The sequence below is a fragment of the Delphinapterus leucas genome, unplaced genomic scaffold (assembly GCF_059928025.1).
Source record: "Delphinapterus leucas isolate spDelLeu-1000000601 "Yukka" unplaced genomic scaffold, BTC_Dleu_Yukka2 spDelLeu_asBTCV2_sq25, whole genome shotgun sequence".
NCBI lineage: Eukaryota > Metazoa > Chordata > Mammalia > Artiodactyla > Monodontidae > Delphinapterus > Delphinapterus leucas.
The window spans coordinates 10,331,874-10,359,683 of record NW_028322234.1 but is presented as its reverse complement, the minus strand read 5'-3'; the positions used below and the strand labels follow the sequence as shown (position 1 = coordinate 10,359,683).

Below are 27,810 nucleotides of genomic sequence, written 5' to 3'. Positions count from 1 at the left end.
CCAGCTCAAGCAGGCAGGCAGGACAAGAGAAAAGGGGTGAGTTCCTCCTTCCTCCGTCTTTCATTCTGTTCAGAGCTGCTGTAGATTGGATGATGCCCAGGCACAATGGGGAGGGTCACTGAGTTTACTGAGTCCACTGATACCCATGCTAAGCTCCTCTGGAAACACCCTCACAGATGTGCCCAGAAAGAGTGTTTCATCTGGGGGGTCCCATGACCCAATGAAATGTTATCATATGATTTTATATTTGACACATTTAACCATCACCAACGAGTATGTGGCAGGCACATCTTTAGTTTTACCAGATACTTTCAGGTTCCTTTCTGACCCTCCTTCTCCATGGCCATCGCTGGCTTCTCTTCTGCCCACCCCTCAAGCATAAGCATCCCTTGGGGGTCTCCCTTGGACTCCCTTCTGTTTTCCTTCTAGACTTTCTCCTTGGTGAATATAATCCACGCTGTGTCTCTACAGTGAGGTGAGAGGAGGGGAGGGAATTCCCTGGTGGGCCAGTGGTTAGGACTCTGCGCTTCCACCGGCAGGTAGTGTGGGTTCAATCCCTAGTCAGGCACAGCCAAAAAAAAAAAGAGAGAAAAAAGAAAAGAAAAGAAAAGGGTGGTGGGGGAGAGAAGAAATAAAAGAGAGGGAAATGGTGGCTTAAACAAGAGAGATACCTCTTTTTCACGCCTGGTCAAAATGACTGGCGCTGGTTGTTCGGAAAAGCCTGAAATTCCAGGGGCTGCTTTGATATCTTTGAGTCTCGTAGGGCCTCCAAGGTCTAACTGTGTTTCCCTGCTTTTGTCAGATATGCATCCCCACCCCCAACCACCTGACTTGTTTCTCTATCAGCCAGACTAGCCACACCCCACGTGGTCCTCGACCTAATGGGTTTCACCTCTCTGCCAGACTGAGAAATTATTCAAACAAGACAATCACATCCTCTGATGGGAACCAGAGGTCACCCCTCCCTTTTGTCACTACCAAGCCCATCTCCCACAGCCCCTGCTTCTTGGTTCAGCTGCTGAGTGTACGCCCAACCAGGTGGCTCAGTGCCCTCCTCCAATTCTGGCCTGTGAATGTGACTAACTAATCGTCAGATGACGTCATCTATCCATATTAGGTGTCATGTGTTTGGCCATCTTGTACTGTTTAGGGCATGTGAGTCCTCTTTCACCAACGGGGTCAACAGGAGGTGATCAAAACACTGGTCAGTCCATGGGTAGCACAGCCTTCCATGGTATGTGAGACCCAGGTTCCTGCTATCTTGTTGCTCCACCATTCAAGGCCTCTAGTCCCAAGGCAATGTCATGGCCCAAAATGGCTGATGGAGTTCCAGCCATCACATCTACATTCCATCAGTAGGAAACAGAAAAGCACCCCCCTTTCCTCAAAGTTGTACATACCACTTCTGCTTACATACGGCCACATCCACCTGCAAGGGAGCCTAGGAAATGTAGTTCTTTATTCTAGGCAGCCATATGCCTGTCTAAATATCAGTAATTTTATGGACTGGGTCCAGATCCTGAGGGGCTTATCAGCCAGATGAAGGCTGACTGAGGAATTTGGCCTTAGCCTGTGTCTCAGGGCTGGATGCCATCATAGGATGAGGAGGGGCAGGCCCAAGGTGTGCCTTGGGATCATTAATTGCTACTGAGTTAAGACCCCTCCTTTCCTCTTCTAATTGGGAAAAAACTACATTTTCCATCAGCTTCTTGCTCCCTCCTACATCAACCCTGCCTCTTCTTCCCACCAACCAAAATAAGACCAGATTGCTGCACTAGCTGCCCACAGTGTTACTGCAACCCGCTGACTCCACAGTCATCCCTACTCTGAGATCAGAGCCTCAGGGAAACCAAGAGACACCAACAGCCCTTCCCCATGCAAACTTCCCCACACGTACAGACACAATTCTACATGCATTTCATAAGGTGTACTAAATGCTGATTCTGCCAGGCTCTACATTGGTGGACCATACTCCTTTGCTGTCCCTGCAGAACTCCCTCCTGGGCAGGGCAGGGCAGTGGAGGACTGAGCTGGGCTGGGCAGAGCTGGGATGGGCTGGACTGGGCTGGGCACTGCAGAGTGTAGAGAAGGGAGCTTGTTGCAGGAAGATAAGGCCAGTGGGTCATTTACAAGAGTGGTGATTATGTTCCTAGCCAATCAGCACATTCCATCTCTCTGTGGCCACGGGGACTGATTCCAGATGGACATGTGACCAAAGCTAGGCCAATGACATATAACCTTGGGGCTTTCAGCAGGACTAAAGCTGGAGATATCTTGGCACTGCCAGTAGAGCTGAGAGGTAGAGAGAGACTCCATCCTTAAGGTGTCATTTGAGTCCCTGGATCCAGCTATGCCTGAAGGACAGCCCCTCAACATTTCCATTCATGAGTTAATAAGTACCCTTGTTTGTATTAGTTAGTTTGGCTTGGATTCTCTATCCTTTGCAACTTTAAGAGGCCTGCCAGAAACACACAGCTTGGTTCTCATTGCCACTTCCCTGGGGTTAGGGTCAGTGCGGTAGTTCAGTAAATCTGTGGGGCTGGCCGCATTACGCTGCTAGGGAGACTAAGGGCCTTCTACACAATGTCCAAGCTAGTGGTGGTCAGTCCCACAGGGAGAGCCTGGAGTGGGGCCCATTGTTCTCTTCTGGTCGAAGCTAAGACATGTCTTCTGTCCTAGCCCTGAGGGACCCCTCTCCTGAGGCCACACAGTCCTGGGAAACGTGGTCAAATGAGTACATTTTTGGGTCCAAGTTTCCTCCTCTGTGGAAGAGGGATTAATAATACAGACACCCTCTGTCTCCATCATTCTTCCACATCTTAGTCCCTTCTTCCCGCCCACCTGATATACTTCACTTCCATCACCCCATGGCTTGACACCCCCCCCCCAAGCCCCCTGTAGTTGGTGCTGTCTGGGGCCTACCATGCCCGCCTCTGGCCTCACCAGCAGGCATGTAATATCTCTTTAGGGATGGAGTCTACTCTACCCAAACTGCCAGGGAATTCAGATCCCTTGGGGGCAGCTCTCAACCAGTGACTGATGGAGGGAGTTGGAGGATCAATACCCCAGCTCTCTCACCCCTCGGATGAGATGACTCTGATCCCCCAGGGTTCCCCAGTGGGACTGAGCCCCAGCTGCCTATAGTGAGAATTTGCTTAATTACAAGAGTGACCAAACTATCCCAATGTGACCAGGACTGAGGGTTCCCCAGATGCAGGATTTTGAGAGCTAAAGTTGGCAAGTTCCAGGCAAGTTGATTACCCCAGTGATAACTCATCGATTCATGACTGTTCCCTTCCTTCTCTCTGCCACATCCCTGCTCCCCTACAGCTGCTGTCTCCCAGACAAATACACTCAGTCCTCATCTCAGTCTGTTTCTGAGAGACCCCAATCTCCTTCATGCCCTCTGAGCAGCCCATCAGCCACTCCAACCCAAGCTGAGCACTTGTGGGGCAGATGCTATGCTTGGAAATTTCAGCCCACTACCTGCCTTTGCCTTGTGACCGCCTTTTGAGGAGGGGGTCTTCTGTCAGCTGCATTTTATGCATTGGAAAGCTGAGGTTTGACAGGAAAATGACTTCTCTGAAGTCTCGCGGGTAAGTGGCGTGTCTCGGGGGATCGGACCTGGGGCAGAGACGGGCTTCCTCACCCCTCAGCACACACTTCCGCTCTGCGGTTGAGGGCCTGGCATGTACTGGGCACCGTCTCACCCCCTTCTTTTTTTTTTTTTTTTTGCAGTACGCGGGCCTCTCACCTCTGTGGCCTCTCCCGTCGCAGAGCACAGGCTCCGGACGTGCAGGCTCAGCGGCCATGGCTCACGGGCCCAGCCGCTCCGCGGCATGTGGGATCTTCCCGGACCGGGGCACGAACCCGTGTCCCCTGCATCGGCAGGCGGACTCTCAACCACTGCGCCACCAGGGAAGCCCTCACCCCCTTCTTATGCATGATTTCATTTAATCCTTACACCACTCCCGGGAGGCGAGGCAACTATTCTCCCACTTTGCAGAGTGGGAAACCAAGGCCTGGAGAGGTGGCAGAGCCCAGGTTCAAGCCCAGGCAGGCTGCCACTGAGTGCACGTCCTTAACCACCAGGCTGGTGCCTCAATACGTGTAATTTCTTTTTGGGCGGCGGCTGTGGCTATTTGGGGATGGGGGAGCCTGGCTGCCAGCGAGGCCAGCTGGCAGGGGGGAGGAGGGGCCCAGATGGCAGACCTGGCTGGGAGCCCACAGACCGGTGTCTGGACTGGCAGGCAGAGCCCAGGCCTGCCCCAGCGCCGGTTCCTTGGGGACCCTCCTGTGGCCTGAAGCATCCTCCACTCCTCTGCCCCCACCTCTACTCTTTGCGGTTGGCCCAAATACCAGACAGGGCAAATCTCAGCTTTCCCCCAAACATTCCTCGCTCCTGTGGCCCGGCCCAGGCTGGCCGAGGTTACGCAAGCAGAGCTGGGGAGGCGGCGGGGGGGGGGGGGTGGCGCGGAGGATTGGGGGGAGGTGGGTGGGACAGAGGGTACAGGCTGGCCTGTCCTCATCACCCCATCCGGCGCCTGCCTGCCCTCCACAGGGCGGCGAAAGGGTGGGCCAGCTTCCCTGAACCCCTGGGAGAACAGGCTGGCGGGGGGAGGGTGGCCAGCGCCAAGAGATGGGGGGCGGTGGCGGCCACAGAAGAACCTCCAGGAGGTGACCGCCTGCTTTCCATTAGGGAACCCTGGTCAGCAGTTCCGGCAAGACGGCAGACCTGGGGCTGGCTATGGTAAGTCGGGGCAGGGGAGGGTCTGAGGGTGGGGCCTGCCTGCCCGCCCCCCTCCATGCGGGGATGCTCCTGTCGCCATGGTGACCCGGTGCCCAGCCTGGGGACACCCTGAGCCGTCCCTCAACTCCCAGTGGCTGAGCCTACTGCTGTTGCCCCTGCTGCTGCCTGGGCCCCCGCCCGCCCTCGGCATGGAGGACGCCTCGTTCCCCCACCTGGGGGAGAGTTCGCAGCCCCCGCCCCGGGCCTGCCCCCGACGCTGCTCCTGCCCCCGGGCTGACACAGTGGACTGTGCTGGCCTGGACCTTCGGGTGTTCCCGGACCACATCACCAGGGCAGCTCAACACCTCTCCCTGCAGGTGGGGCCTGGGGTGGGGGCGCAGGGTAGCTCCCAGGGGAAGCGGGGAGCCTGGGGAGTGGTTGGGTTGAGGGTGATGGGGTGTGGGGTCCACGTGCAGGGGTGAGGCATTGGGCGTGAGGGTCTTGGCACAGATGCAAGTCGGCCTTGAGGAGGGTGCAGGGCCCTGTGTGTCCGGTGAGAGGAGGTGGGGGCATAGATATTGGAAGTGGGAGGGGCTGAAGGTTTAGGGGTGTCGGGGAAGTCAACGTCCGGTGATTACGGGGTTGCTTGGGGTCAGCGTGGCGGGGCATTTGAGATCAACTGTAGGGGTGCATGGGGCGCTGGGGGCCACTCTCTTTTTGGTTACAGGGTTGTTCCGAGGTAATAAGGCATTTGGGATCAAGTAGAGGGTGATGGGGTGTCAGAGCTCACTGCTCAGGCTGACGGGAAGCTGAGAAGCAGGGCCCAGGGTCACGGGGGTCAGGGTGTGAGCGCCCCTCTCCCTGCCCCACAGAACAACCAGCTCCAGGAGCTCCCCTACAACGAGCTGTCACGCCTTAGCAGCTTGCGGACCCTCAATCTCCACAACAACCTCATCTCCTCCGAGGGTGAGGGGGACAACGGGAGGCGGCCCCTCCCCACCACAGTCCCCGCTGCCCTCTCCCTCCCCAGCTCGGTCTGTGGGCAGGTCTGCGGCTTTTCCCTGCACTGCCCTTTGCCGAGCAGGATGGAAACTCAGGGGATGGGGGGCAGGGGCTGTGGCTTTTGAGGACGTGGGGGGCGGGGCCTGGAGGAGCCTCTGCCAGTCCCTGGCTGGGTGGGGGCACAGACTCTGCCCTGCCCCCACCCCACACCAGCGGTCCCCTCACTGCCCACCTCATTCACAGGCCTGCCTGACGAGGCCTTTGAGTCCCTCACGCAGCTGCAGCACATCTACGTGGCCCACAACAAGGTGAGCCCCCCTCACACACACACACACACACACACACACAGGGGTGCAGCCGGGCTGGGGTCACATAGCCCAGAGGGTAGATGGGACAGCGGGCAGTGGGGTGCAGGAGCGGGGCCACAGGACCAGTGCAGCTGTGCTCCCGCAGCTCTCTGTGGCCCCCCAGTTTCTGCCCCGCTCCCTCCGTGTCGCTGATCTGGCTGCTAACGAAGTGACGGAGATCTTCCCGCTCACCTTTGGGGAGAAGCCTGCGCTCAGGTAGCCCCAGGCCCAGCCCAGGCCCCAGGGGTCTCAGATGTGCCTGGGGTCACTCCCCACCTTGGGGGGGGGGTCTGGTGGGGAGACAGGGCCCTGGATGCTCTGTTTGGAGAACTCAAGACTGAAGCAGAGAGCACGCACGCTCACACACACACACATACGCACTCTCACACTGAAGGTGGCTGGGGTGCGGGGCGGTGGGGAGGCCAGGGCGGGGTTGGTGGCTGGAGCCTGGCTCCCCTCAGGTCCGTGTACCTCCACAACAACCAGCTGAACAACACGGGCCTGCCCCCCGACGCCTTCCATGGCTCCCAGGCAGTCGTCACCCTCAGTCTCTCCAGCAACCGGCTCAGCTATGTGCCACCCAGCCTGCCGTCCTCGCTGGAGCGGCTCCACCTGCAGGTGCCCCTCCTTCCCCTTACCATACCCGTGTCCCCACCTCCCTGGGCTCCCTGCACCTCTCTCCTGCGGGACCCCGACACCTCCTTGTTATCCCAGTAGTCAGAAATGTCTTTGAGTCCCTTCCACTGGCACTGATCGCTCACAAGCTCTCTGTGGGCAGCCTTGCTCAAGCGAGCTCCTGGTCCCTTACTCAAGAGCCCTCTGTGGCTCCCCACTGCCCTCTGTCCCGGACCCTCAGTCTCATGCTCTGCTCCCTTCCCAGAACAACCTCATCTCCAAGGTGCCCCGAGGAGCCCTGAGTCGCCAGACCCACCTCCGGGAGCTCTACCTTCAGCACAACCAGCTGACGGACAGCGGCCTGCATGCCGCCACGTTCAGGTGGGGCCTGGGGACAGGGGGTTCGGGGGTGCGGCCTCGTACCGGCAGTAGGGGCTGAGGATTCAGCATCTGGGGGCCTCAGGCCTCCATCCCCCACCTCTGTATGACTCTTAACTCAAGGCCTCACTTGGTGAGCGCCTACGTTGGGCCAGGCTCAGCCAAGCACCTGGCAGCATCCTTGTCTCCAACCACCCTGGGCCTCGGTCCTACTACCCAACGACACTGCTGCCACATGAACATCTCAGACCCAGAACTCTGTCCTGGTCACCCCTACATTTAACCCTCAGGCCGGAATCTGCCCTGATCACCCCCAGGTTTACCTCCTACCCAGATCTCTCAACTCATCACCCCCAAGTTGGAATCTCCAGCTTACGTCTCTCAGGACCAGTCCTCAACAACCCCCACTCTGGGCGCCCAGCCCGACGCCGACCCTCTCTCTCCTGCCAGCAAGCTGCACTGCCTCGAGTACCTGGACCTGTCCCACAACCAGCTGGCCGCGGTGCCTGCCGGCCTGCCGCACACCCTGGCCGTGCTGCACCTGGGCCGCAACCGCATCCGCCGGGTGGAGGCTGCCCGGCTGCGCGGCCTGCGAGGGCTGCGCTACCTGCTGCTACAGCACAACCAGCTGGGGGCGGCAGGGCTGCCGGCCGGGGCACTGCGGCCGCTGCGGGGCCTGCACACGCTGCACCTCTACGGCAACGGGCTGGACCGCGTGCCCCAGGCGCTGCCCCGCCGCCTGCGGGCCCTGGTGCTGCCCCACAACCGCGTGACCACGCTGGGTGCCCGCGATCTGGCCGCCACGCCCAGTCTGGCTGAGCTCAACCTGGCCTATAACCGCCTGGCCAGCGCCTGCGTGCACCGCCTGGCCTTCCGCCGGCTGCGGGCCCTGCGCAGCCTCGATCTGGCCGGCAACCAGCTGACCCTGCTGCCCTCTGGCCTGCCCGCCAGCCTGCGCACCCTGCGGCTGCAGCGAAACCAGCTGCGGGCCCTCGAGCCTGAGCCGCTGGCCGGCCTGGACCAGCTTCAGGAGCTCTGCCTGGCGCATAACCGGCTGCGTGTGGGTGACATCGGGCCTGGCACCTGGCATGAGCTGCAGGCCCTCCAGGTCAGGGGTGGGCTGCTTGGCCACACTGAATGCCCGCAGGTGTCCCCACGGCCCCTCCACTCCCTGGCCTGCCTGCCCAGCAACTCCCGTGCAAGGCTCTGAGATGCCAGAAAGAGAGCTCCCACTGCAGGCCAGCCCTGGGGTGGATAAGACAGATCCAGCCCCCAGGCCTTTGCCTGTGCTGCCCCTGCCACCTGGTCCTCCACGACCACCCCTCCACCTCCCCAGCCTCTAGCTCCTTCTGAGTGCTGTTGACGCCACAGAATTCAAGCCATCTGTGGGTGCCGGGCGCTACTCTAGGTCCTGGAGATGCCACTGGGCACAGAAGGACACAGCTCCTGGCCCCTGGCACAGACATCCTAGTTAGGGAGAGAGCAGTCAGCAACAATCATAAGCAAACAGCTGTCAGAAGGGCACGAGGAGGTAAAGGAAGCACCATCTTTGTGAGGGATTAACTGAATCAACGGTTCCCGCAGCAGGCAGGGGCCCTGCCTGTCTGGGCCCCCACCACCTAGAACAGGGCCTGCCCCAGAGGGGACTCAGTTTACCTCTGTTGAGGGCAGGATTTGGCAGTCACAAAGTAGCTGAGGGAGGGGGCAGAAGGACCGGGCTGGGAGGAGAGCAGTTTGGGGCTTGGTTAAACGGGTGGCCCAGGGCCTGGGGCCGCCACGGCGCCATCTCTGCCCGCATGCCCAGGTGCTGGACCTCAGCCACAACGAGCTGTCCTTCGTGCCCCCCGACCTGCCTGAGGCCCTCGAGGAGCTGCACCTGCAGGGCAACCGCATCAGCCACGTGGGCCCCGAAGCCTTCCTCAGCACGCCCCGCCTACGTGCCCTCTTCCTCAGGTACCCTGAGGGTGGCAGGGCCAGGGGGCTCCAGGTGGACGAGGGAGGGCTGTGGGGGACGTGAGCAGGCCTGGGGGGGCACCTCCCCTCAAAAACGCCCTCACACCCACCTCTCGGTCCAGGGCCAACAGGCTTCACGTGACCAGCATAGCGCCCGAGGCCTTCCTGGGCCTCCCGCACCTTCGCGTGGTGGACACAACGGGTAACCCTGAGCCAGTCCTGGTCCAGCTGCCACCCACAGCCCCACGTCGGCCACGGGCAGGGGGCCCCTGAGCCTGGAGGGGCCCAGCAGAGCAGTCCAGACACCTGGGGCTCTGCTGGGCTGTGGACTAAGGAGACAGCGCCCAACCTGGGGCCTCGAGCTGGCTCTCCCAGGCCTGGAGAGCTGGGCCCGCCTAACCCACGCTGGCCAGGATGCTGGGACACCGGTGCCACGTCGACACACAGGGAGTCCAGGGAGAGACTGAAGCGTGCAGCTCGCACACTGGGTGTGCAGGCAACTCCGACCCTGCCGGACACTCCCCCACTGCCCGTGCAGATGGACACAGCAACAATAAAGCCTAGCCCTTTCAAGTGTTCACCACCGACCAGGTGCCCTTCAGCTTGTGGGAGGGGCTCTCATCTTCCCTGCGTCCAGCAGGGGAAGCTGAAGCTCTGGGATGCTAAGTGGGTCAGGCAATTTGGCCCAGGTCCTGTGGCCAGTGAGCGGTAGGGCTGGCTGTCAAGGCCCTGAGACACACACGGGTCACCAGGCACCACCACGTATGACCTGACCACACGTGTAAACCCAGATACGCCCAAGGCCACCAGCTGAAGAGACACTCGCAGATGCCCCCAGGTGGGCCACAGACGCTCGTGACACGTGCACAGGCCTTCACACACGTCCTCGCAGCAAGTGTGCGCGGAGCACACATCCTTCACGGGCACACCCCCTGCCAGCCTGCTCCTCTCGCAGGCACCTCTCCATCAGCCCCCAGGGGAGCTGTGAAGGAGACCCAGCCCAGGCACTGAGGGCAGGAGCAAGAAACAAAGGCAGGACAGAGTGAGCCAGGTAGGGCCCTGGCTGTTTATTCCGCGTGTCAGCCCTGGGGGCCCAGCTGGGCCAGGGCAACCCTCTGGGGAGCCAGCTGGGCTCTGGCTGGCCTCAGTGGCTTCTTTGGGGTGTGGGTGGGCGTCAGGGTTAAGGCTGGGGACGGGCTGGAACTAAAGTGCTTGCAGGGGCCCTTGAGGTTTGGTCCTAGCCGCCCTCCCACCTCGGAGGCAGGCAAGGGGCCGCACACCCCTGGGCTGTGCAAACGGACTCTCTGGGGCCCACCCGGCCAGGCCTAGGTGAGGGGCACACACAGGCTGACGCCCGCAACGCCCCCTGCCAGGGAGGCTCCAGTCGGGCCAAGTGGGCCCAGCCGGGGGAACGTGTCCATCCAGCGCCGATTGTCCACTGATTGTCTGATTGTCGGGTCTGAGGCTGTGGCCGCGTTAGCTCCTCCCAGCGCCGGGGCCTTGGGCCCGCTCCCGGCTCTCCAGGGGCTGCCCGCCCCTTCGGCCCCTCACCTGCGGAGCCGCTGCAGCTGAGGGGAGAGGCCACAGGGGTCAGGGTGGGGGGGGACATGGCCACAGCTGCCCACCCCGTTCCCCAATACCCAAGCCTCTCACCTCACTCTCGACCAGGTTCCGTCTATACAGTGCCTCCTTGGCAGCCTCCTGGGGGGCCAACAGGAGGTCAGTGGGCAGCCCCTGGCAGCCCCGGCCCCCCGATGCCCGCCCGCCCGGCCCGCCTGCAGCTCACCCTGCTGCCATCATTGCCCAGGCGCCGGGCGGCCTCTGTGTAGAACTGCAGTTGCCGCTCCAGCTGGGCCATGTACTCTGAGGGAGGGAGGGGGTCACGACGGGGCCCCCTGCCTCGCCCCTCCCCCACATACTCATCCCTGAGATCCTACCCCGCCGGATGCCGGGGCCCCCCTGCTCCAGCTGTGCCCTCTGCCACTGGCTGCGCTGTATGATGTCCTGGTACTGCTGGGCCACCTCGGGGGGCACCGGCCGCCGTGCCTGCCTGAAGGCCAGGATCTGGGGTGGGGGGGGTGCAGAGGGAGTTGTGAGGGCCCTGCCCGGGCCTGCAGACCCCCAATCCTGCCCCACTGAGCCTTGCAGGATGGGTACCCACCTTCCGCTCCAGACGCTCTTGGTCGAAGGCCAGCACACTGAGACTATGCAGGGGCCGGGCTGATCTATGGGGTTGAGGAAGGGTGAGGGGCTGCAGGGATCTCCCACCCCCGACCCCATTAATTCAACAGACACACTGGGCACTGGGGAACAGCGGGAGACAAGCCAGGCCCACCCCTGTATTGCCGAGTCCACAACCTAATAGGGACAATGGTTGTACACCCAGGCAACTGTGACGCCAGGTGTCAGGGAGGGCTTCCTGGAGGAGGTGAGAGCCAGGTTGGGACTCAAAGGAGTCAGAGTTGGGCAGAGGAGCAAGGAGATAGTGTGGGGACAGGGGTGCTCAGGACATTGTAACAACAGAGAAGTCCAGAGGTCAGTGAAAACTAAGTGTATCCATGAACCAACAGGAGGAAGAAGTGGGGAGAGAGAAGGCTGGACATATTGACGGAGATCACAAAAGGTCTTAAAGATCAAGCTGAGGAGTTTAAACTAGATGCTCCAGGAGAAGGGAAGCCAGGAAAGGTCTTGGAGCAGGGGAGAGAGATGCTCCAATTTGTGCCTGATGGGAAGTTGTCCAGGACAGGCTGAGATAAGAAGAAGGGGGTTCTCTCCAGCACAGCCGGGCCCAGCCACCTACCTGTTCCCTGGCTCCCTCGTAGGAGCAGGCACGGGAGGGGCTTTCGCTTTGGGCCCAGCAACCTGCTTCAGAGGACAGAACCAGTCTTGTGAGCCTTGGTCCCCTTGAACCAAGCCTCCCTCCTTCCCTGGGGCTGCCGATGGGCAGGGGTCTCACTGTGGGCACAGCTGCTGGCACGGGGTCGATGACCAGCCACCTCTCAGTTGTCGTCTCCAACTGCTGGGCCGTCAGTGGCTCCCGAATCCGAACCATCACCTCCAGCCGCCCCCCTGTGGGCCTGCGACCATCCAGGACCTGGGCGGGAGTGAGGAGAGCCTGTTAGGAAGCAGGCAGCGGCTGGAGGCTCAGGGCTGGGCTCAGGGAGACCAAAGCAATTTCCAAAACACGAGTCCATGGGTACGGCTGACACACCAGCTGCTCATAATGGAGCAGGGTGCTGAGGGTATTTAAGGCTGGGTAGCAGGGAGGTCTGGGACTCCTGGGGAGGGGCTGGGTCAGCAGAGGGGACCCTTGGGGGCTCAGGGCAGGCAGCACCTGGGTGGTGTTCACGAGCGGCACGGCCATACCGGAGCGTTCAGACGAATGTCCACCTCTCACCTCAAGGATCTCCCGGACCTCGCATGCTGTCTCCAAGGCGTCCAGCTTCAGCTGGGCTGTGCCCAGGACCCGGTCGGTCTTGAACAGCCCCCTGTGTGTGTGAGAGGGGACAGGATGGTTGGCCCAGGGGAGCTCCCCCTCTTCTAGAGCCCACGCAGCACCTGTGGCCCCAGCTTACCCCTTGTGGACCACTTCGAACTTGATGCCTTTGGTCTGGATGGCCCTTCGGAAGCCACGGTGGCTGCGGTTGATGCAGAGTTTGAACTGCTCCTTGAACTCTGCCCAGGGAAGGAGGGAGGGAGGAGGGAGGGGTCAGGCTATGGTCTCATGGGCTTTCTGAGGAGGGCTGCCTCCCGCCCAAGGCTCACCAGGCGAGTCTGTGTTCTTGATCACACTGGTCTTGTCCTTCTGAGCTTCTTCCTGTGACCAGACAGGAAGCGAAAAAGCTCAGGGGCGCCTGCCCTTGAACCCCGGCCAGACTCACTCCCGGGCCTGATGGGGCTTGAGCCCGTCCCTCCTCAGCTCCCCACATACCACGTTGGGATAGGGGAAGTCGAACCGAACAAAGACATCCAGGTCACCGGGGGACAGCCCTGTGGGCAAATGAGGGTCAGGGCTGGGCAGAGGGGTGGACCCCACGGCCCCACCCCTGCCTGACGCCCCCTCACCTGGGGGTGTGGGCAAGTTGATGCCCTTCACAATGAACAGGAGCATGTCGTTGCTGCTGAGGTCAGGGAAGATCCTTCCAGGAGGGCGGGCAAGAGACAGAGGCACCTCAGTGCCACTGCCTGCCCGCCTTCTCTGCCCTCCCCCCAGTCTCTTAGGGGTGCCTCAGCGCCTAGGCTTGAGTTTTAGGACCAGACAGACTAGAATTCTCTATCCAGGTCCACCACTGGCTACCTTTTGAGTCCTTTCTCCACTCTGCATATATTTATTTGGGACTTGCTCTGCACCAGCCAGTGGCCCTACCTGCTGTGGGACCTTCTCTTTCTTTGACAGTATTTCTTGAGCATCTACTATATGCCAGCCAGTGTCTTCACTGCTGGGGACACAGAAGTAAACGAGGCAGACCCCATGCCTTTGCTCATGGAACCGGGGCTAGCTGAGCGGACAGATGACCCATGAATACATAAATAAGCAAACAAAACAACAACAACCCTGCAGAGAATTAAAGCAGGGGAGAGAGGGTGGAGCATGCTCAGAAGGGGCTGCTTTAGACAGAGTGATCGGGGGGCCCTCAGGGGAGGCAACATCACAGGTGACTCTGAATGTCAAGAAGAGGCCGCTACATGGTAACCTGCATGAGAGAGTCTGAGCAGAGGAAACAGCTGGTGCAAAAGCCCTGGGTGGGAACACGGCTGGTGTGTCTGATTGACCAAAAAGAGGCCTACGTGGCAGAAAGTGAGTGAAGTGCGGACAGTGGGAGGAGATGAAGTGGTAGGGAGCCAAGCTATGCAGATGTAGGGGAGCCGGGGTGAGGGGTATGGGTTATCCTAGATGGTGATCTTAGGTTATCCCAGTGGCTGCACCTAATGTCATCTACAAGTGGGAAAAAACAATCCCAACTCCCTGGGGTGTAAGAAGACTTAACAGGAGCAGAACCAAGATCACCATCCCACGGGCTTGCCCAGGCCTTTGGGACCAGGCACATGTCTACAGCCACTAGATCATCCCCATTTCCAAATGTGTCACTGTCAACACCCTATTGCCGTCCTTCACTCGCGCGTCACGTCTGCCTCAGGACCCCTGCACACACTGTGCTCCCACCAGCTCCCCAAACTCTACTCCAGAGGCAAATCCTCTGCTGGCTTCTGGGGCGCACAAACCCCTCACCAAAGGGCTGGGGGGGGGGGTCTCAGGGGCCTTACTTGATGACGCTGAAGGTTCTCTGCTCAAAGCGAGCAGTGGGTGTGGGGAGACCCCGGGCAAAGGCCTGCTTCAGAGTCTCCATGCTCCGCTTACAGTCCTCCGCCAGCTTCTCAAATCTGCCAGCAAGAGGGCCCTGCTCAGGTCCCGGGTCCCAGGGGCAGGCTGGGGGTGCAGACGTCTGGTGGGGATGGGGGCGGGGCCTCTTACTTGCTGGTTTCGGCAATGTTGCCCAGGTGGGTGAACTGGTTAGAGTGGTTCAGACACATCTGGGGGAGCAGAAGAAAGTGAGGGGAGGGTTGGGGGCCCATGCCCTTGTAGTGACTTGGGCGGGGAATCCCCCTTCACCTCGTGCTGCTGCCTTATGAGCTTGGTGAGTTCACCGTAGCGCCGGACAGACTCCTGAGACAGACCTGGGCCGGGCCGCTGGACCAGGGCGAAGTCGTCCTTGTTGACAGGGGCGGGTGGCACCTGGGGAGGACGAGGCTCATGAGGTAGGGTCCGCTGGTCAGCAAGGAGCAGGCCCACCCGGGGCTCTGCCGAAACGTCACCCCTCCTTAAAGAGGCCTTCCCTGACTGTGGCTTCATCCCCTGTCCCTGTTCTTCCTTCTTTCCCAAGGAGAAAAGTAATGCTCAAAGGGAAGTGGATGGTCCTGCCCCAAATGGCAGAATCTGTTATCCATTTTCCTCCAAGTCTGATCCCCACCCCCTCTTCCCTAGTAATGGAGTCCTGCCTGGGCACACAGCAAGAGACTACATGTCCCAGTCTCTGCTGCAGCTAGGTGTGGCCATGTGACTCAGTTCTGGCCAATGGGAGGCAAGCAGAAGTGATGGCAACTCCATGTAACTTCTCATAGCTGGGATGCAGACAAGGCATCAAACCACTTTGACCACGTGGACAACACCTAGGGTGTGGCAGAGCAACAAGATAAAAGAACCTGGGCCCTGAAGGGCTTTGTCTTTTAGAGACCAGAATGCCCTGAACGTTACATGCAAGAAACATAAATGTCTGTCCTGTTTCAGCCACGGTCTTGGGGAGGCCTAGTTGTTTCAGCAGCTTAACCTGGATGCTGACTAATACACTCCAAGTCACATGGCTGCTAAGCGGCATGAGCCTGAAGGGTGAGTGCTTGGGAAGGTCCAGCAGGCCTAGAGGGTTCACCTTGGTGATGTCCACGGGCAGCCCGTTGCGTGAGGCCTCCAGCATGGGCTCCAGCCCCTTGGCCTGGCGCAGGTGCATCTTGGCGCCCTCCACGTCATTCTTCTGCTTGGCTCGCAGCGCCGCCTGCAGGAGCTGCTTCCTGCGGCCCTCCAGGAAGGCCAGCTGCTGCTGGGCTGTGGGCACAGGGGCGTCTGCGGGTGCTGCCCAACCCATGGCCAGGCAATAGGCAGCCCGGGTGGGGCAGGTGTACCTACCTCTGGTGGATGCGCCTTTGGGGGCCGCTTTGGCTGCTGGGGCAGATCCTGACTGGGGTGCCTTTGAAGGTGGGGCTTTGGGCTGGGCTGTGGGGGCTGCAGGGCTGCTGAGCTGCTGAGGGACAGAGAGGAAGTCAGAGCTTTCCCAGCACCTGTGATGAGTCCACTCCCCAAAGGGTCAGGGCCCGACACTGACAACACTGACCGTCTTAGTTTCTGTTTCCTCAGCACTGAACACAACATATGATCTTGTTCACACTGAATCTTTGCAACAGCCCTGGGAGGCAGGGACTATTACCGTGCTCAGTTTACAGAGGAGGAGCCCGAGGGTCGGAGAGCAAAACGACTTGCCCAATGGCCACACAGCCAGAAGGCAGCAGGGCCGGCCGGGTCTTTCTGGCTCAAGGCCGGGACTGCTGGGGCTTGGCTTTGCTGCCACTCCCTGGCCTCGCCCCAAGGCCCCGGCCCCTCATACCTTCTTAGGCTCCTCATCTTCTTCGTCCTCTGGGCCTTCATCCTGGTTGGCCAGCTTCACGGCAGTCTCGAGGACCCCCACCAGGCTCTGCTGGGTGGGCTCCGTGGCCTCCAGGCCCTGGATCGGGGGAAAGCCTGGGCGGCCAGTTGGGACCCAATCAGGAGGGAGGGGCCAACACCATAATGGTGGAGACTCAGGTTCCTCCCCCATAAGGAGCCTCAGGCCACTGAATCTACTTTGCATGTAAGAAAAGAGATGCTGCTGGCTGGGTGGAGATTGCCAGACCATTCCAACCTCCCTCTTGCCTGCCCTTCCTCTTGCCTGACCCCGGCTGGGCCTCGACCAGACTCCAAAAAGTAAGCACGGTGTGAGGTAGTGTGCTGGGCATAAGAGGTAGTCTTGGGCCTGGAGGTTCTCCCATGGGACCAAGGTGCAGACACATAATTGCTCCCATGGGGGACACACAGGCAGCTCTGAGATCCCAGAGGATGCCTCCTACCCACTGGGGGGCTGATGGGAGGCTGAGCAGGTATCTGTAAAACTGAGAGCTGATGACTAGGAAGGAGTTGAGTCAAAAACAAAGAAGAAAGGGAGGGAGCAGGCAGTGGTGGGCTGGTGAACAGGCTCTCCAAATAAAACCTCCTGATTTTTATTGTTTCCCAATTTCCGTGGTATAAACTCTCCCATTGTGACTGATTTTAAGCTACCAATCGTCTAACAAGCTTGCAGAATTTCTGAATGTGCAAGCCATCGGCTCCCTGAGACTGCAGAGTCGGAAGGAATAGCACCTGCAAAGGCTCAGAGATTAGAGGGGTAGGGGCCGGGGGCGGGGCCTACCTGGGGGCACAGGCAGCTCGGCCACATCCACGGCTCGGCCAGCCTTGTGGGCCCGGATGGCATCTTGGTATTGCTGCAGGGAACGCAGGTGTTAGGGCTTCCTGGGCAAGGTTTCGAGGGGCTGCCAACTCGCCCACCTGGTCTCCACACACCTTAACAATGCGCTCATGCATGCGAGCCTTCCGCTGGTCCCCCTTGGTCTTCGCCTGAGCCGCGGCCACACAGTACCGCTCCATCCGCTGCTCCAGCGCCTCCAGGAGAGTCCTTGGGGGTGCAGGAACCTCTGGGCCAGACCAGGGGGTAGAGTTAAGAGTCTAGGGTCGGGGAGGCTGTCTTGCTCTGGCTGGCCCACCCCACAGGGTCCCAGAAGCCTACCTGGCATGGAGGGCACGACGGCAGGAGTTGGAGGCTGTGGTGGCAGTGACGGTGGGTCTGGGGGCAGCTGGTCTGGGGGCAGAGAGGTCCAGTCCAATGGGGGGCTTGCTTGTGGCTGCCCTTACCCCCACCAGGCTGGCCTGGCCTGAGGGTGGGGTCCCTGGGCCTGACCAACAGGGGCGGCAGTATTAGAAAGAACTTTGTGGAGGCCTCCAGCAGTCCTGGAGGGTGGGCAGGGTGGGGTCCTCACCAGGTGGAGGGGGCAGGCGTGACAGGTCCACAGGCTCCCCCCGGCTCAGGGCCTCCAAGACAGCGTCAAAGCTCTGGGAAAAGGAAGATCAGGGGAAGAGGCTGCAGCTGGAGGCCACGACCCTGAGGGGAGTCTCTATGCCCTGCCCACAACAGAGGACTCCCCGCTCTGTCCCTTCCTTTGCAGCAACTTGCTCAAGCCTCTTCCAGACACTTATGCCCATTTCACAGAGAGGGTAAACTGAGCCTTCAAGAGGTGCAGCAAACTACAGCTACGGAGTGACCAGGATTTAAATCTGTCTGACTCCAGAGCCCTTGTTCTTTGCCATCATGCAATGTCAGCATCCTGTCCTCTCCCTCCGACCCTGTCCGTCAGTCTGGGCACACCTTGGCCACGCGGAAGTGTCTTGCGGCAGTGGCGGTATCTCCCTGCTGCTTGGCGCGGAGGGCGGCCAGCTTGTACTCGCGCTGGCGGCTCTGCAACTGGGCCAGGGACCTGGGAGGTCCTGGGCTGCAGGGACCTGAGAGGGGGAACAGCACGCAAACCATTTCTACTTAATTCTCACAACAAAGACTGTTCTTAGGCCCACCTTATAGATTTGAGAATTAAGGCTCAGAGAGGGGATACTGCCTCCCCAAGGTCACACAGCCTGAAGATGACATGGTGGGAACTCAACCGCACGACTCTCAGTCTCTGGAGCCATTGCTGTTTTGCCCCCAAGAGAATTCTGGAAAACTTTATGTATCCTTACACATTTTTAAGTTGACATCGAAAACTTTTCATTTTAAGTTGAAAAAGTAGCAAGGGTTGTCATTTCCAGTGTCTCCAAATATTGACATTTGATAAAGAAAACCATCACACCTCTCTTTTAAATCAAATGTATCCTAACTACTATGGTGATTTGAAACTCACCAATATTCCCTTTTTAGTTTTTCAAACTGTGGTAAAATACACACAACATAAAATTTACCATCTTAACCCTTTTTAAGTGTACAGTTCAGTGGCATTAAGCACATTCACAAGGCTGGGCAACATTCACCACAGTCCATCTCCAGAACTCTTTCATCTTCCCCAACTGAAACTCTGTCCCCATAAACACTAACTCCCTATCCCCTCTCCCCGAGCCCCTGGCACCCACCATTCTACTTTCTGTCTCTACAAATCTGACTCCTTTAGGGACCTCCTATAAGTGGAATCACACAGTATTTGTCCTTCTGTGACTGGCTTCTTTCACTCAGCATAATGTCCTCAAGGTTCATCCATGTTGTAGCACGCGTCAGAATTTCCTTCCTTTTTAAGGGTGAATAGTATTCCATTGCATGAATGGACCACATCTGTTTATCTATTTACAAGCATACCTCTGAGATATTTCGGGTTTGGTTCCGGACCACCGCAATAAAGCAAATACCATAATAAAGAGAGTCACTCAGTTTTTTGGTGTCCCAGTGCATATAAAAGTTACTACACTATACCGTAGTCTATTAAGTGTGCAATAGAATTATGTCTAAAAAACCAACGTACATACTTTAGTATAAAAATATTTTATTGTTAAAAAATGCTAACTACCAACAGAGCCTTTAGCAAATTGTAGCAGTAACATCAGAGATCACTGATCACAGACCCCCATAACAAATATAATAATAATGAAAAAGTCTGAAATACTGTGAGAATTGCCAAAATGTGACAGAGAGACACAAAGTGAGTAAATGCTGTTGGAAAAATGGCGCCAAAAGACTAGCTCAAAGCACGGTTGCCACCACCCTTCAGTTTGTAAAAAAACCACAATATCTGTGAATCACAATAAAGCAAAAACTAGAAAAAATGAGGTGTGCCTGTATCCGTCAATAGACACTGTGTTTCTTCTACCTTTTGGCTATTGTGGAAAATACTGCTAAGAACACAAGTGTACAAATACCTTTCCATGTCCCTGCTTTCAATTCTTTTGACTATATACCAACATTTACTATATATATATATATATATATATATATATGTTTTTTGCTCGGTAAAAATTTTTAATTTCTTATATAAAAAATAGCAAAGTTAAAACTGACTGGGGAAAAATATATAGAAAAAGGTAAAAATTATTTTTTGCTATTTTATTAGTTTCCCGTTGCTGCTGTAACAAATTACTGCAAAGTCAGTGGGTTGAAACAACACAAACCAACATTTACTATTTAAATATACGCCAGGGTTCACATTTAGCGATCAGGAATTTCAGATCTAAACGGGATTAAATGGCTTATTAAACAGTATGTTAGTTACAGTTTCAAACAATATGCTCAGTTTTTAGGGGAAGTATCCCTAAATTGAAAGCAATAGGTACAACTGTCAGTATATTAAAAAAAAACACAATAGATACACCACCCAGTGTCCAGAAATCCTAGAAACACCTGAAAACCAGCATGCATTGTACTTTTTCAGACTGACAACTGGACCCACTGCTTTAGTTTTGGAGGACTTGTCTGAAGAGGTGTCTAAAACACCTTAACGCTTTTTTAAAATTGAGGTATAATTAATTTACTACGTTGTGTTAGTTTTAGGTGCACAGCAAACTGATTCAGTTATTTATATTTATTTATTTATTTATTCTTTTTCAGATTCTTTTCCATTATAGGTTATTACAAGATACTGAGTAGTTCCCTGCGCTATACAGTAGGTCTTTGTTGTTTACCTATTTTCTGTTTTATATATAGTAGTGTGTATTTGTTAATCCCAAACTCCTAATTTATCTACCCCTCTCCCCAACACCTTGACATCTGATTGGCTTTGTTTACTGCCATCGCAAGTCTCTGTGCTAAAGAATTTTTCTCCCAGGATAGAATTACTGTTACAATTATTATCAGCACGAAATTGAGCAAAGCCTAAATATATTGAGCTTTTTTGACAAATAATTTTTATATACTGAGAGTAAAATTTTATTGGCAAGGCAGCTCTTGCTGACACGGCGGTGGCTGGGTCCACCTCCTAACATTTATCTCTGTTTCCTTGTTTATGCTTTTCCTACTTTCCTTTTTTGTTTTTAATATGTACAGAAACCTGCTTCACCTCAACAAATAGAAGAGACAGTCTTATTATCGACGTCACGTGATTCTCAGAGCCCCTGCCCAGCTACATACCAAAAACTCCATCATGAAAAATTGTTGATGATTTCAGCTGAGAATCTCAGGTGATGATTTCTGATAGTCGTCCTTGAACTTTGCCAAAAACAAAAGCTTAGAAACCAGCCTGGCTGCAGAAGGATTTAGAGACCAGGGGTTCACTTTCTGAACCCCAGGCCAGTGTTTCAAGTATCTCTTTGGTTCCCACCAGGGCAGTGTTTGCCCCTGGGGCAGATCCCCATGTTCCTTCCCTAAAGGGGGAGAAGGGAGGTTGGGGGAAAGAAACTTCTTGGGAGGTGCATCCTCCAGCAGGTGAGTTTTATAGGAAAGACAGACAAGCTGAGGGCTTGGGAATTATTCACTCAAAACCCTATGTGTGGGAATCAAAAAATCTACAAACAATAAATGCTAGAGAGGGTGTGGAGAGAAGGGAACCCTCCTACACTGCTGGTGGGAATGTAAACCGGTACAGCCACTATGGAGAACAGTATGGAGGTTCCTTACAAAACTAAAAATAGAGCTGCCATATGATCCAGCAATCCCACTCCTGGGCATACATCCGGAGAAAACCATAATTTGAAAGGATACACGCTACAGGGTGAAGTAAGTCAGGAAGAGAAAAACAAATACCGTATGCTAACACATATATACAGAATCTAAAAAAATGGTTCTGAAGAACGTAGGGGCAGGACAAGAATAAAGACACAGATGTAGAGAATGGACTTGAGGACATGGGGAGGGGAAGGGGAAGCTGGGACGAAGTGAGAGAGCGGCATGGACATATATACACTACCAAATGTAAAACAGATAGCTAGTGGGAAGCAGCCGCATGGCACAGGGAGATCAGCTCGGTGCTTTGTGACCACCTAGAGGGGTGGGATAGGGAGGGTGGGAGGGAGACGCAAGAGGGAGGGATATGGGGATGTATGTATACATATAGCTGATTCACTTTATTATACAGCAGAAACTAACAAAACACTGTAAAGCAATTATACTCCAATAAAGATATTTAAAAAAAAAAAAGGATGCATGCACCCCCAACATTCATTGCAGCACTATTTACCACAGCCAGGACATGGAAGCAACCTAAATGTCCATCAACAGAGGAATGGATAAAGAAGATGTGGTACAGGGACTTCCCTGGTGGCGCAGTGCTTAAGAATCCGCCTGCCAATGCAAGGGACATGGGTTCGAGCCCTGGTCTGGGAGGATCCCACATGCTGTGGAGCAACTAAGCCCACAACTACTGAGCCTGTGCTCTAGAGCCCACGAGCCACAACTACTGAGCCCACGTGCCACAACTACTGAAGCCCGGAGGCCTAAAGCCCATGCTCCACAACAGGAGAAGCCACCGCAATGAGAAGCCCACACACTGCAATGAAGAGCAGCCCCCGTCCACAATTAGAGAAAGCACGCACGCAGCAACAAAGACCCAACGCAGCCAAAAATAAATTAATTAATTAATTAATTAAAAAAAAAGAAAATGCGGTACATACATACAACGGAATATTACTCAGCCATAAAAAAGGACAGAATACCGCCATTTGCAGCGACATGGATGGACCTAGAGATTGTCATACTGAGTGAAGTAAGTCACACAGAGAAGGACAAATATCATATGGTATCAGTTATATGTGGAATCTAAAAAAAGAGTACAAATGAACCTATTTATAAAACAGAAATTGAGTCACAATTGTAGAAAACAAACTTACGGTTACCAGGGGTAAGGTGCGGGGTGGGGAGGGATAAACTGGGAGATTGGGATTGACATATACACACTGCTATATATGAAATAGATAACCAATAAGAACCTCCTGTAAAGCACAGGGAACTCTACTCAATACTCTGTAATGACCTATATGGGAAAAGAATCTAAAAGAGAGTGGATATATTAACATGCATAACTGACTCACTTTGCTGTACAGCAGAAACTAACACAGCATTGTAAATCAACAATGCTCCAATACAAAAATTTTTTTAAAAACCCTAAAAGGTCTTGAGATTTTGAACATTGTCAATGTGAAAAACAATAAAGAGGTCATGATTAAAATTACAGTGACTAATAAAATAATGTTGTGTTTCTGTAAAAAACAAACAAAAAAAACCCCCCAAAACCCTATGTGTGGGAACGTTACCCTGTCATGGAAAGGAATGGAGTTCTGACACACATACTGCAACATTATGCTAAGTGAAGGAAGCCAGACACAGGAGGGCAAAGAGTGGACGGACAATCCCACTTACGTGAAATGTCTACAGAGGCAAACCCACAGGGACAGAAGGTAGAATGGAGGTTACTAGGGGCTGGGAGAGAGAGAATGGGGAGTTAGCATTTAATGGAGACAGAGTTTCCGTTTGGGGTGAGGAAAAAGTTTTGGAAACAGAGGTGATGACTGAGCAATACTGTGAATAAGCCAAAATGCCTCTCAATTGCACACTGAAACATGGTTAAATAGCAAATGTGTTGTTAAATATATTTTACTGCCACCACACACACAAAACTTCTCTGTGAGCTCATGTCCCCCCTGGAAGGTAGGCTCCGGGGAGGGAAGGGTGTTAAAAATATCTAACAATCAGTGTCGGGCCTGCAACCCCGCAGAAGGCCCTACCACTGAATAAATAACCGGCCCATCCCACGTCAGCCCAGCCCTGTCCTTGGCCTACCTGAGGGCAGCTGGGGCTTAGCGGAGACCAGGGACGAGGCTGGGGCAGTTGAAGGAGGACCCTCCACGATGACCCGGGGATCTGGGGCCAGTGGGTTCGTAGGGACCGGCTGGGTGGGTGCTGGGATGTGGCTGGGCGTAGCCACTGGGCCCTTCCCCACAGCCACAGGCGGCGGGATGTCCCCTTCATCGATGGCTTTCCCCTTCTGGACGGAGGCCAGCAGGTTTTCAAGCGTCTGGGAGAAGATGTGAACGTGGGTTTGCGAGGGGCCTGGAGCTGGGTGGTGAGGTCCCAGCACCCTCCCATCTGCCCGCTCACCTTAAGCCCCCGGTCGTAGCGCCGCATCTTGGCACCATCTCCGGCTTGCCTGGCGCTTTCGATCGCTGTCTGGTAGAGGGCCAGCCTCTCCTGCAAGGTGGCCTCCAACCCTGGGCTGGGCGTTGTGGCCTTTGGCTGCGGGAGGGGCCGAGCACACAGTCTGGGCGGTGACCCCACTCGGGCCCGCCCTGACATCTTCCTTGGTTGAGTACCTACTGGATACCAGGCATGTTGCGACCCTAACCCCAAAGGGGCAGAAATCATCATCCCATTTCCCAGGGCAGAGAACTGGGGCTCAGTGGTGTCCCGCCACCTGAGCGAGGTCCCATGGCTGAGAGGGGAAGAGGAAGGCCTTGAACCCTGGGCTTCAGGGACCAGTGTCTTCGGAGGTATACCTGGGCCACAGGAGGGTGGGACTCCAAAGCCTTCTGCTCCTCCCCAAGGACCTCATTCAGTTCCGCCTGCAGGGACACACAGCCAGGGGCCAGTCGCAAGGGCCTGCCAGATGGGGCAGCAGCGGAAGGGAGGTCCCCTGCCCCATTCCGGGTGCTCACCAGCAGGTCATCATCAGCCTCGACGTCCTCCTCGTCCGGCCCCCCCTCCTCGTCCTTGTCTGGGTCTCTCATGCACAAGCTGGCCATCTTCTCAATGGCCTCCATGGGCAGGGGACCTGGAGTCAGGGGGAGGCCCCAGCTGGACCGGGATCCTTCAAGAGCCCCCAGCCTCCCGTCCTGGTCACCCACGGCCCCGAAAAATAGGGTAGTAGGCGGTGGGGCAGCATGTCCCCCTCCTGGCCCTTCATGGCACCCCATTGCCCTCAGGCCAGCTAGGCATGATCCCCCTCCACGCCAGTCTCTCTGGTCTCATCTCTTCCTTATCCCGCCTGAGTTGGAACCCCAGATCTGCAACTTTCTCACTGTGGGACCTTGGGCAAGTCACTTCACCTCTCTGGGCCTTAGTCTTCACATCTGTTGGATGGGGACAACAATAGTCTCTCCCTCATAGCTAGCTTGTGGGGACTAAAGGTAAATGAAGCTCTTAGAACAGCATACTGTCAGCATTTTGTTGTTCATGTTATTCTGGTTATCCGCAGTACCCATGTGCTATAAAGTTGTCGCAAACATGGAATGAGCGAATACTGAACCATTGTCCCTGGAGGAAATACAGCATTAGGTTCCCGTGAGCCTCTGGGCACATTTTTGTCAACCAGCCAATACATAACCTTGTCTTATGTGTGCTTCTATTTAAAGACACCTTATTTAATGTATACTGTTGATTCATTAACATTGAACTCGAGGCCAACAGCACTATAAGTCACGCCTGAATGAAGCTTATATAGAAGGTACATCCCGGCCTTCTCACGCTTAGGAACAGGAGACGGCACTTCAGCACTACGCTTGGGGGCCATGTGGATTCACAAAATCACCAACAAAAAGCACAAAAAAGAGAAAAATGTGGCATTAAACACACCAAAGAAAGGATACTTATTTATGCGCTGAGACAAGAAGGCGGAGTGTCGCCTCAGCTGGGAACGTGCACATCGGGAGACAAGTTTTCTGCAGCTCTGTGCACGTCTGTGAAAGACTGCAAAAGTGCTACAAGCACTGATTTGGGGGTTACAAATAAATTTAAGCTAGTAGGTGAAATCACAAATTCAGAATCCATGAATAACGAGTATCAACTGCATTAGCTACAAAGTGTAAAGGCTCCTTCTGCCCCGAGCTCCAGCCCCACCTGACCACTGCAGAGTCCCCTGGCCCCTGCCATCTCCTCCAGGGCCTCTGCATGTGCTGTGACCCACCCCCCAGAAGCAGTCCCCCACTTTTCACCTGGCCCTCCCCACTGTAGGTGCCTCCTCCAGGAAGCCCTGTCCAGCTCACAGGTCTCCCCCGTTGCTCTGTGCCTTCCACATCCCAGCCCCGGTCACGGAACAGTGGGTTGGAGGGCGCGCCACATCCTATGTGAAGTGCCTGATGAACACTAGAAGATTAACTCCTGTGATGTAAGTGTGGTCATTATCCCATTTTACAAACAGGGAAACGGAGGCCCACACAGGTGCTGGAATTCATCAAGTCACACAGCCAGTAAGTTGCAAAGGTGGGATTCGAACCCTCATTCTGGCTCCAGAGTTGATTGCTTAACTCTTACCCAGACTGTGGATGCCAGAAGGGCAGGCACCTTCTCTGTCTCCATTTCACCATCACCCCAGAGCCCAGCTCCAAGCCCCGCCCACAGAGGGAGCTCACAAAATGTTCAGGGGTGTGTTGAGAGTCTTACCTTTGCCTTTAAGCTTCTCCAGGGCTTGGGGCTGGCCCCCCACCAAAGCCAAGAACTCAGCCTCCAGTTCCTGATCATTAACTCCGTCCTCAGGGATCATCAGGCCGTCTGGGGAGAGGTCAACTAGCAGGCCCAGCTGTGGGAACAATGGGGGTTCAGTCAGACCTTGGGATGCACCCCAGCTAGCTCGAGGCAGCCATGATGGACCTGGAGTCCCCTTGGAAGGAAGGGAACCCAGAGCTGGGGAAAGCCATTTCCCTGGGGAGTGCCAGGAGGCCAGAACAGGCCCCAGAATACAACAGATGTCCCAAGGTGGGCAGGTCCTCTGGCACAGATCAACATGGGGCAAAGGGCAGCTAGAGAGACCCAACTGCCCGCTCTAAGCCCACACCCATGATGTGCTGCTAGCCAAGGTCAGTGGGGAAGGAAGGCCCCACACCCTGCCCCACAGCAAAGCCACTCTGCACACCTTGGTTTTTCCTTTCCAGCATCTTTGGCAGAGCGAGCCATGAAGGAAGGTTGGAGGCGTCAAGAGCAAATAGAAGCCTAGACAACGTAGAAGCTGGAATTGGGGGCTTTGCTGTGTGACATACCTGTCTTCCTATCCTATCCTGGTTAATGACCAACCATGATGTGATAATATCAGGTTGAAGTACACAAAATTAACCCCCTTTCTTTGGATCAAAAATGGCCAGACATTGGCAATCATATATGTCTCCATCTAATAGTAATAATGATGATGACAATACTTATTGAGTGCTATGTTCTAGCGCTTTCCATAAACTATCTCAATGAATTCTCACAACTATCCCGTGACATAAGGACTCTTAGGGGCTCCATTTTACAGATGAGGGAACTGAGGCTTAGAGTGGTGAAGCCAAGTGTCCAACGTGTAGAATCCAGGAGGGAACTTCACGTCACTCAGACTGTAATACCTGGGCACTAGGTTATGGCCTGAGCTCCTTCCATCAAAGCTGAGAAAAATCAAATTCTCCCAGTGCCTGGGGTAAAGGCAATGAGGGAGGGAGAAGGGGCCCAACCACAGTTCTGTGGGCTCATGGCAGCAGCTCTGGATTTGTGCTTAGCTCTGGCCAAGCATTTAATCCTTATGACCTTGGGCAGGTGTCTTCACTTCTCTGGGTCTCAGTGTCCTCATCTATACAATGGGGATAAAAGAGTCTGACCTGGCCAGGCTGATGCGAGGGTTCCACGAGTGCTCAGGCCAGGAGACCCGTAACTGTCTTTCTTACCACAGGTCCGAGGCCTTCCCCTCCCGAACTGGAGCTGCTGCGGCAACAGGTGGCCCTGAGCCCTGGGAGGGGCGCCAGAAGCTGGGGAGCCGGGGCCAATAGGCCGCACTTTGGGAGTCGAACCTAACCAGGGGGGCGGGGACCGGGGCTCACCTGGGGTGAAGATCGGGCTCCCCTGGGGGTGGGGCCCTCCCTTGAATGTGTGACAAGGGTGGGAAGGGTCCCCTGGGCCGGGCCGTGGGGTACAGACTCACCTGGCGGGCGGTGGCGGCTCCTCGGCCCGGGGGTCCCGAGGGTCCCTTCCTCTTGTGCATCTTCCAGGCTGGATACTCGGACCACCGGACCCCTGGCCTGGCCTCCCCCGGGGCCTATGGCCGCGCACGAGCCCTTCCTGAATCCCACGACCCTCGTTGGCGCCCCGCAACCGCCGACTTCGCGCCCTCGGCCTCCCGGTTGGCCGCCCCACTTCCGCCTCGGCCCTTGGGCTCCGCGGAACCCGAGCGCAGCCACCGGACTTGCAGGGCCCGCCGCACTGAAACTACAACTCCCGGCAGGCAGTGCGC

At 56.0% G+C, this 27,810-nt stretch overlaps 2 protein-coding genes across 4 annotated transcripts; one reads left to right on the top strand and one right to left on the bottom strand.

Moving 5' to 3' along the window:
* Positions 1-1,212: 1,212 nt before the first annotated feature.
* Positions 1,213-9,313, top strand: PODNL1 (podocan like 1). Its single transcript, XM_089905888.1, is given in 12 exon segments — positions 1,213-1,234; positions 4,562-4,734; positions 4,736-4,793; positions 4,796-5,106; positions 5,602-5,695; positions 5,975-6,039; positions 6,185-6,294; positions 6,540-6,696; positions 6,959-7,074; positions 7,522-8,179; positions 8,876-9,024; positions 9,147-9,313. Coding segments are annotated over 12 exon segments (2,064 nt in total). The 3' UTR covers positions 9,298-9,313.
* Positions 9,314-10,062: 749 nt separating this feature from the next.
* CC2D1A (coiled-coil and C2 domain containing 1A) lies at positions 10,063-27,788 on the bottom strand. Of its 3 annotated transcripts, none has more exons than XM_022558508.2 (29): positions 27,502-27,788; positions 25,998-26,133; positions 24,275-24,390; positions 24,116-24,181; positions 23,721-23,855; positions 23,403-23,637; positions 18,027-18,160; positions 17,641-17,713; positions 17,391-17,462; positions 17,168-17,298; positions 17,016-17,088; positions 16,179-16,312; positions 15,704-15,818; positions 15,450-15,622; positions 14,636-14,758; positions 14,498-14,556; positions 14,290-14,406; positions 13,090-13,163; positions 12,956-13,014; positions 12,790-12,841; positions 12,600-12,699; positions 12,422-12,512; positions 11,981-12,118; positions 11,825-11,889; positions 11,186-11,249; positions 10,962-11,088; positions 10,811-10,887; positions 10,678-10,725; positions 10,063-10,592 (listed from the first exon to the last, which is right to left on the bottom strand). In XM_022558508.2, the coding sequence occupies exons 1-29, from the start codon at positions 27,559-27,561 to the stop codon at positions 10,572-10,574; spliced, it is 2,868 nt and encodes a 955-aa protein (XP_022414216.1). In that variant the 5' UTR covers positions 27,562-27,788; the 3' UTR covers positions 10,063-10,571. The 3 variants fall into 3 exon arrangements, with proteins under 3 accessions (XP_022414216.1, XP_022414218.1, XP_022414220.1); XM_022558510.2 differs by having other exon boundaries at positions 15,704-15,815; XM_022558512.3 differs by having other exon boundaries at positions 11,825-11,886; positions 15,704-15,815.
* Positions 27,789-27,810: the final 22 nt, after the last annotated feature.

Excerpts from the sequence above, each read along its gene's own strand:
- CC2D1A (XM_022558508.2), bottom strand. The coding sequence starts at position 27,561 with ATGCACAAGAGGAAGGGACCCTCGGGACCCCCGGGCCGAGGAGCCGCC. Across the intron at positions 16,313-17,015 it reads CGAGCTGCCTGTGCCCCCAG|GCTTTCCCCCGATCCAGGGC; the intron begins GTAGGCCCCGCC and ends CTGGCCGCCCAG. Across the intron at positions 12,513-12,599 it reads TTCGAAGTGGTCCACAAGGG|GGGGCTGTTCAAGACCGACC; the intron begins GTAAGCTGGGGC and ends TCACACACACAG.